Source organism: Helianthus annuus, chromosome 10, assembly GCF_002127325.2.
Source record: "Helianthus annuus cultivar XRQ/B chromosome 10, HanXRQr2.0-SUNRISE, whole genome shotgun sequence".
Lineage (NCBI taxonomy): Eukaryota > Viridiplantae > Streptophyta > Magnoliopsida > Asterales > Asteraceae > Helianthus > Helianthus annuus.
In genome coordinates, this window is record NC_035442.2 from 19,340,470 (window position 1) to 19,350,138 (window position 9,669).

The 9,669-nt window shown below is 38.6% G+C and overlaps 1 protein-coding gene and 1 long non-coding RNA gene across 6 annotated transcripts; both read left to right on the plus strand.

Annotated features, from left to right (window-relative positions):
* Positions 1–742: 742 nt before the first annotated feature.
* LOC110884122 lies at positions 743–4,705 on the plus strand. Of its 5 annotated transcripts, none has more exons than XR_002560953.2 (5): positions 768–1,735; positions 1,976–2,837; positions 3,799–3,846; positions 4,333–4,403; positions 4,589–4,705. It is a non-coding gene; the product is annotated as an uncharacterized LOC110884122 (long non-coding RNA). The 5 variants fall into 5 exon arrangements; XR_002560951.2 differs by lacking the exon at positions 4,589–4,705 and having other exon boundaries at positions 772–1,735; positions 1,976–2,583; positions 2,663–2,837; positions 4,333–4,582; XR_002560950.2 differs by lacking the exon at positions 4,589–4,705 and having other exon boundaries at positions 770–1,735; positions 4,333–4,582.
* A 2,697-nt stretch (positions 4,706–7,402) lies between these two features.
* LOC110884123 (anthocyanidin 3-O-glucosyltransferase 2) lies at positions 7,403–9,008 on the plus strand. The gene has a single exon (XM_022131798.2). It carries the CDS (start codon positions 7,423–7,425, stop codon positions 8,881–8,883), a length of 1,461 nt encoding a protein of 486 aa, XP_021987490.1. The 5' UTR covers positions 7,403–7,422; the 3' UTR covers positions 8,884–9,008.
* Positions 9,009–9,669: the final 661 nt, after the last annotated feature.

Below are 9,669 nucleotides of genomic sequence, written 5' to 3' on the forward strand. Positions count from 1 at the left end.
AATTTACATCAAGGCAATTTATTTAAAAGAACACCTTTAGAGTTTTGTGAAAAAAAAACCCTAAAACGACTGGAAGACTATAATTTTAAACTAAGGGGAAAAACGTAATTTTTAACTGAGGGTAAAATCATATTTTATTAGAAACTAAAACGATCGCAATATTGTAATTTTTAATTGAGGACAAAATCGTAATTTTTTACATGAGATATATTCGTAAATTTAAAATAGGGGTACAATTATTTTCTGTTCGGCCAACATGTGAGTGTCAGGCAGCAGCCTGACATTATTCCCTGGCATGGAAAATTTTTTTTTGCCTATGTTTTCGTCTTTTTCTACTAATGGTAATTTAAAATTAAATTGTTAAGTGTGGTCATTTTCCCAGTTCAATCAATGTGACAGGAGTTTGGGTATGATTGGTTTGGCTGGTCGAAAACCATAAAATAAAATACCAATAGCGTTTTTTGATAATGAAAAAAATATCTACAATAACAGCATGATAATGCGTAAAAAAAGGCCTTTCAAAAATATATCCGGTAAAAACACAACAATTTTATTTATCATGATTGGGGTTTACGCTAAAAAAGGCCTTTCAAAAAATAAAATTTTAGTTATTATGTTTTTCATTATTTAACGCTAAAATAAAATAAAATACCGAACCTGTGGACGGTGAAGGTATTTTTCAAACGGTGAGTGTTTTGAAATTTTTGAATCAATGGAAAATATGGAATCATTATTTTCACCAATTTCACTAATGGAAAACAGCTGACCTCACGTGGAGAAACAGAAAAGTCTGCAACATCTTTATTTTAAACTATTTCTATCACCATCAATATAACATCTCTCTTGCTTTTCATCATGTTTTTCCCAGCGTTACCACCGCCATTGTTTCACCACCACCTTCTAGCTATGTCTCAACCCACCTACTAATTTGCCATCCACCGTAAAGGCAATTCAAACCACCACCACAGCCACCGTCGCAGCCACCCGCCAACACCGTCACTACGACCAGCCAAGGGCGATCGCCACGTGCCATCGGCACGTCCTCCACGACATCGATACACCACAGCTATCGTCACAGCCACCTGCCAGTGCCACTCGTCACCGTCACTGTGACTCGCCAACGTCACTGCGACACGCCAAGCACCACCATACTCACCACAGTCACACCCACCGTCACGCAATGTAAATTTGGTGGCGATGGTGGAAGTGTGATTTCCTTGGCCGACCGCTGGTGAAACTGTTCACCGAAGTTCGTAATCATCTAGCCGCCACCACCGCACCGCAGCTAACCACCGGTTCGCCGTCAACCACCACAATGACCATCGCAAACAACCACAACGCTCCACCTACCCTTTCTCTGTCAACTACCATCGCAACCGTCTGAAATCTCCACATCCGTCGTTCGCCTAAGCTGCGCTGCCCGGGAAAACGTCGTGGCGATATCTACTGGGTGAACTCCGGCCAACAACGCGCAAAGCGGAGCCATCGCCGGAACCGGCCACCACTGTACAACCGCCTAATCTCGTCTCTCTGTCTTCAGCGGTGGTCGAGTCTGTGGTGCCTGCCAAAATCCTGGTGGTTGAACGTAGGGTAACATTGTCATTTTGGAGCTCTTGACTTAGGGTCAAGCACTGTTCATGCACTATTACCCCGCCGCCCTTTGTGGCCAATTGAAGGGCGCAACTATTCCCTGCTGACGTCACAGGCTTGTGTTTGTAGTAGTTGAAATTGAAATGTAAATTCCATTATCTATCTATAAGACTGCCCGTAGTGGGGCGTTTTTTTTAAAAAAAATTGCATTATAACGCCCAAAAACGCCCAAACCCCCATTACATGGGGCGTTTTGGGGCGTTTTTTTTGAAAAAAAATCCTCCCGGCGTGATTATTAAAACGCCATTTTGCTTGGTTGGAGGTTTGACTTATGTTTGACCCACCAATAAGAATTAACTTTGTTTTTTTTTTTTTTTTTTTTAAGGATTGAATGGGGCATTATGGGGGCGTTATACCCACTACACCACTTTTGCTATAATGCCCCCTTGCTGACTAGGACGCCACATGGCGCAAAACGCCCCATGGTGGGGGCATTATAGTGTTTAACCATTACGCATGGTCTAATAACATTTTGGGTAGACTCTTGTGAACAGTATGGTAAATAGACAAATTCAGGACATTATTTACGATAATGCCACAGGCCACGCCACCACCTGCTTATCTCCATCACAGCCTCCCCTCCGTCGGTATCCCAAAGGCAAACCAGATTAAAAATAAGAGATAGAGAAAACGGGAAGATAGAAAGAGAGATGAGAAAGTGAGAAGGGAGGGGCCGGCCACGGTTGTTCCGTGGCGGCACTACGGAGGCAACACCATTGTACATCCGAGCGACGGTGACGATGTTGGACGGTGTAATAGCTCACTGGTCGGCGTCAGAACAGTACCCGAGGCTGCCTCCGGTGATGCGGCTACGGTGCTGGCAAGGTTCTTGCTTACCTCGGTTTTAAGGCGCCGCGCTCTTTCCAAGGCCACCATCAATTCCGGATTTGCGATGTTCATCTAGGATCCCATCTACTATTGCACATTCAAACGGTATCCGTTTCTTTTCCGGACATCAGGTTTAGGCTTCAATTATGTAGACAGATTGCAAATTGTATGATTTTCCGTGCAGGTTAGAGATGTGATAATCCCTAATTTGTTAACTTCAGTCTGCTTTACGATACATATTCTTCAAATTAGTTTTGAATTTTTGATGAAATGGAAGCAGCCGAAGATCTTGATGTAGTTCATGATAAGTATCTTAACTCAATCATTTCTTGTACAACGGTCTCAATCTCTTTATAAAGGTATATTCGTGATGTTCAATTTTATATTTCTTTGCCTTGATAAGTTCTCCTAAGGGTGAAGGGGGTGCACACCTAATAGGTGAGTGCACTCTCTTACGCCAAACCAATCCCCGTGTGCCACGTCAACTCCCCTCTTAAACTCCCCTAACACCCCCATTTGATGGCGCCACTCCCCTCTTAACTCCCCTTATTTTTTTATTCAAAAAAAAAAAAAAAAAAAAACAAAGAAAATCTGGGATTGGTTGAAACTGGCATGGCCCCACACAATCAGCCTCTCCTCCATCGGTGAACCCACGCCCAAGTTCAACCCCGAATCGGGATCCCGCTTTGATGGCGGCGGTGTTCCCGATCGGGGAATGCCATCACCGAACACCCTCCCCGAAGGCGCCCCGGACACCCTAAGGATTATACTTTTGACCCGTTTAGCTCATAAACGGGGTTGATTTGGGTTGTATTTTGCCTCAAAAGGGTCCAAAGTTGTGAGAAATTATTTAGAATGCTTGAAACCTTATTATCCATTTTGCATCAAATATAAACACTGGATTCTGTTTGTATGAGTATGGTTCTTTAATTCATGATGATATGCAAAAACATGAAGTTTCTTATTCGGTTCGAATTCCAGTTCAATTTCGAAAACGTCAACCCGATCAACCTATGCAAATAACCTGATAACCAGCCCGATGAACACCCCTGGGACCCATTTAAAATAAATCAAAACTCAAATCATTCTCTTTATGAGCAAATGGGTCGAACCATATATTTCATTTAATTTAAAGGTTGGGTGAGCAAACTATTTCCAGAAAAACAAGCACGGATTCAATCTCAACTAGGGAGAAATATGCAGATAATCACAATTCATTTTAGCTGTTGTAACTCAATTTCAAAAGTGCTTTTAGGAATTATCATTAATGCTTCACAGTTGTTTAAACCTATTCACTTTTTATTCTCCTGGCGCGACTAGAATCTAGCGAATCACCGGAGGTTTTTGAGACTTGAAGTTAAATCAAAGGTAGAGTTACCCTTTATGTTTTTTATTTATTTTGGTAAATGGATTGTGTTGTTGAATGTTGACCAGACTACTTGATGCGACACAGTTTTCTTGCTTGCGTTTTGAGCTTTTGTTTACGGTTATATGTATAGTTGGGTTAATAAGTTATGATATCATAATAATCACTTACATGTGCATGGACATTACAATATATTGAAAAATCTTTTATTTTTTCTGCACGACAACTAGCTTCATGAGTAATTTTTTTTAAATCTTATAATAAATTTGCAACATTAAAAGTTTTCTTTTAGATGCAATAACTCAAGTTAAATGCTCTTTGCAAGAATTTCATGAAGACATGCAAAAGGGTTTCCACACTTAAACTAGGCAAACTTGGTGCCCCAATTCATATGGCTGAAAAATCTATGTTTACCTTTATAATCATTTAATTAATTAATTAATTAATTTTGATTTTCACGTAATTAATGTGTTTAGTCGTATTTGCAGCTCGCTTAAGAAGCTAGCAGAAAAAAGGATGCTGGAACATAGCAGATGATATGCAACTTCTTGAATATAGGGTAAGTGACTTCAATTAATTAACATTTTTTGAATAAATTAGCATGGAATACAAGCAAGTAAGCAACAAATGCCATATTAAAGGTAAAAATGGTTATTTTTGGTCCAATCTACGAATCTCAAGAATGATGTATTATGTAAATACAGTTGTAGTGAATATATTTGTTTGTATAATGTTCTTTTTCAGGTCTATTTGACAATCGAAACTGGTTCACTCACAAAGTTGATGTTTTATGTGCGTCACGTTCTACATCACATGTTCACTAACAGAGCCCGCCGCAAAGCGGCGGGGCTTAAACCTAGTATATAACAATTAACGTTAGAACCTTAGGAACAGTATAACAACTAACCAAAAATTGGAGCTTATTTACCATAGTGTCATTATTGAAAAACAATTGTTCAACTTAGTATATAGTATAGCAGTATTGTTAGAGTATTCACAATGGATCTCTAGTGAGTGAGTTACTTATATTATATGGAATGGTAGTGAATGGTTGCGAGTGGATAAGAGATAAATATATGAGAATGTTAAACAATTTTCACCCCTTATAAATTTTTAGAGGTGGTTGTGAGTGGAGAAGAGAGAAAATGTAATAATAAAGGTATAATATTTTTTATTTCAAAAGAAAAAAGAAAAGTAGTAATTTTTAATGTAATTATATTTATATGGATCAAGAATCCAGTGTAAATGCTCTTAGTTTATTACCATAAATAGTGTCGGACATCTTTCATTTATTTGTCAGACATGGACGCATTTAATCTCATTGGACGGTCTTTAGCAATTCATGAGTCCCCGGTTTTCATCCGGTTGTTACTCTAGCGAGGCTTCTCGTGTGGAGGCAGAACGGTTTCCGGGGGAAAGCCGTAACCAAGTCTGATAACCAACGCGGGCCCGGTTAAGACAACGTAGTCTGGGCAGACTTGGCTAGGGCCCCCCGGTTTGAGGGGTGTGGGAGTTGCTCTCACAACCAAAGTAGACTCTCACCTTTCAAAAAAAATGCCAGTAACTTAATTATTTAATAATAGTGCTTCCTTTGTTATTTTATTTGAATTTCAATCATTTACGTTCGTTAGTTTAGAAAAAAAATACGTAGATATGTTTATTTTATTTTTTTTGGCAATAATGCGATATAACGTTCTTTTTTAAGTGGATTTGTATTAAAAACAAACTATTGTTTTTTCATAGCAAACTATATGAGTATCACCGTAATACCGTAATGATATCGCACCATATCGTATGGAACCAAACTGATATTGACGTTCCGATAGGTATTCGTCTTTATGGTATTCGCTAGATAAAAAACATGTATGGATAGTCTAGTGTGTATATCACGATTTTTTTTTTTTTTTTTGATTTTATCTAACTGTTGCTGTAGCACTCGATACTATAACAAACCGAACCAATATCAACTGAGTTCCCGCTGCGTAGCGCGGAGAAATCCAACTAGTTATATATATTTTTAACGTAGTTTTTTTTAACACTAACTTCTTTTATATTTAAATACCATCTAACATTACACCGATAAGGATTAAATCCACATAATTTATAACTTTTGTAAAGAAGTAGAAGTGGGCAAAACATACCCACATAATTATATTGTATAGGAAACTTGAATTCACTGAGAATAAAAACGAAAACAAAAAAGAACAAAAATAAAACAGAAAAATAAGATAAAAATAGAAGATTTTGAAATGTATTATCAACTTAAGGGGAAGGATATAAGTAGAGGTACAAACGAGCCGAGCAGATCGAGAGCTACTTGAGATCGGCTCGATAAAAAGCTTGAACGAGCCGAGCCTTATTGAGCTCGAGCTCGAGTCCGAGCTTGAATTTAGGATCAATTAGATATCGAGCCCGAGTTCGAGCCTTGTAAGTGTAGCTCGTTTAGGCTCGTCGAGCCTTATCGAACTTAGTATACTTTATGGTTTAAGCTATTTATTACTTTTTGAATGATCTAGATGTTTTTTTAATTGAGTTCTCAAACTGTCGAGCCAAGCTCGAGTCGAGCCTTGGCTCAATAACAACCAAAAACGAGCTTTCGAGTCGAGTTTTAGCTTGTTTTAACTCGCGCCATAGATACTTAGATCGAGCTTTTGAGCCGAGCTCGAGTTTTAAATTTTACTAACGAGCAGAGCTCGAGCCCAAAATCCAAGGCTCGAATCGAGCCGAGCTCAAGCTTCAAGAAGTTGTAACGAGCCTAGCTCCATTAAGATAAAATTCGGGCTCATCTCATTTGCACCCCAAAGATACAACAAATATAAAATTACAGTAAAAAGGGCATATTTAGCAACCCAACAAATATCACCACACTAAACTACTAGCTTTGGATTGATTTTAACATATAAATAAAATAACTTGACTTTCACCAAATATTTATCAATCAAGTGTCGGACACAGTAATTATGTATTAGGAGTCTAAACAAGAGATTTAACTAAATTTTTAAAAGGTGTGATCGAGATTTTTACCGTGCGAAATACATACAAAATTTCAAACATAAAAAATTTCAAAGAACGTGCTCATCCACCTAACCCTTTACACCCTTCTGACAATATGAAACTTTACATGATTATCTAAACATGAATAAAAACAATATTGTTAAAAGCATATGGTCAGTGACCGACTGAACCATCTTAAATTTTATGGTTTTTTTAAATGGCTAAATTTTATGGTTTTAATATATTATATATGTTATATATTAAATAAAATAATTTTCATAATTATCTAATATAAATTTTATCCAGAAAATATATATAGAAAAATAGAAATTAGCATCTTTGGTTATTATACTTTTTAAAAACTTATTAGCTTAACAATTAACTTAAAAATAATTAACCATAAAACTTAAAAGGCAACATAACTGAAGATTTTATGGTATACAAAATGGTAAAGATTAAGTGTTGCCATTGCCAGCAATGCAATGACCTCAACACTCAGAAATAAATGTCTCATACTCTTATATATATGGAATCAAACGTAAATTGACAACCACAACAAGCAGCAAACTCAAAATCCACCATTAATGGCTAACAACACATTTGCAGAGCTTGTGTTCATCCCTGCACCAGCGGTTGGTCATATTATGTCCACCATCGAGATGGCAAAACTACTCTTGAACCGTGACCAAACCCTCTCAGTAACCCTTCTTATCATAAACCCTCCTTACTCTGTATTACCTCTCACCACCTACATCGAATCGTTGGCTAAAAACGCTATCGAACGCATGCGATTCATCAAACTCCCTCAAGATCAATCACCACCAAAGCTCGACTCGAATGCTCCCTTTGTTATGTCATTCTATGAGTTCATCAACAGTCATTGCAAATATGTCAGAAATATATTAGAGGACGCGATAAATCAAACTAGTTCACGTAGTAGGGTGGTTGGGTTGGTTGTTGACATATTATGCACTGGCATGATAGATGTGGCTAATGAATATAATCTTCCAACATATGTGTACTTCACTTCGAATGCTGCTTTTCTTGGCTTTAAGTTGCATTTCGAGACGCTTTTTGTGGATCAGAAGCAAGATCTCATTGAGCTGGCTAACTCGGAAGGTGAGATAGTTATTCCGAGTTTCGTTAATCCGGTGCCAATGAAGGTTTTTCCGGAGGTGTACCGGAAACAAGAGGGGTTGGACTTTCTGATAAGTGCTATTGGGAGAATGAGAAAGGCTAAAGGGATCTTGATTAATACGTTCCTGGAGTTGGAAACACACGCGATCAATTCGTTTTCGGGGACTAACTTCCCGCCTGTGTATCCGGTGGGACCCATACTCAATCTAGACGGGGTAGGGGAAAAACCCGATGACACAGATGTATTTAGATGGTTGCAGAGTCAACCGCCGTCCTCAGTGGTATTATTATGTTTTGGGAGTACGGGAGGTTTTGACGAGGCCCAAGCGAAGGAGATAGCACGTGGTTTGGAACAAAGTGGTCATCGATTTGTGTGGTCCATGCGCCGACTGCCACCACCCGAGCAATCATTGAAAGTGCTCCCTGACGATTTTGATGACCCTCGAGGGGTGTTGCCAGATGGGTTCCTGGAGCGCACCTCGGGAATAGGGAAGGTGATTGGATGGGCCCCACAGGTGTCGTTGTTGGCACATGAAGCTGTGGGGGGATTTGTGTCCCACTGCGGGTGGAACTCGATGTTAGAAAGTTTGTGGTTCGGTGTACCGACGGCTACATTGCCAATGCTTTGGGAGCAACAAATGAATGCGTTTGAAATGGTAGTGGAGTTGGGATTGGCAGTTGACTTGAAACTTGATTACAAGATCAATGTGCTCAATTCGGAGGGCGATGTGGTCATTGTGACAGCAGAGGAGATAGAGAGGGGGATAAGACGACTAATGGAGAATAAAGAGGTCAGAACAAAAGTGAAAGAGATGAGTAAAATGAGCAGAGAAACGGTGGCTAAGGGTGGTTCATCATATTCTTCCGTTGGTTACTTTCTTAAGGAAATCATGAGTAATGTCATATGAGTTTGGAAATTTGTATGAGTCATACAACTTCTTATTAGCACATATCTGAAAGGTTATTTCTTAATTTCCTTTAAGTGTAATAATGCTATGAATTGTATACCTCTTAAAACGAGATGTCGAATTGGGCCTAATATTATATGAGGTACTTCACATTTTTTAATTTTTAATGCGAATACCACCGCGCCTAACTCTAGGTCATGAGTGGTATAGTTCTTTTCGTTGACGGACCGTGTCGTCCCGATCAGTCAAAAACCCAATTAAACCTAGGTAGCTAGGGTAAGTCGGGTATCGTATCCACGAAGAGCATGTGGTCAGTATCGCACGACCTGTTAGACTATTTACAAAAATGTAAAATGTGATTTATGAAGTTTGCTAATTTTATTTATTTGTTTGGTTTTGAAAATAAATCGGAGTGAACCGACAATTGGTTGTTATCTAAATCAATTACTTACTAACTAAGATTGCAACGCTAAATTACTTAATTGAAAATGAGAATTGGGGAAACGGATCACACCTGGTTCGATAATTGTAGGACCTAGGGTTCCTACATGTTTTAACTTGATTCAATTGCATATAGTGATTAACGGATTTCTATCACGAAGCTTAGGTACCAATTGCTATTAACGTCATAGACAACGGACCGTAATGCACTTCATTACCTCGCACATGTAAATCCTAACCTAAGATAAGGCATAAGTGCACAAATTCATTTCGCAAAGTCAAAATTTATAATCATTCGACAATTCACAAATTCAATTCAAATGCACGACAATTATCAAAGGGTTC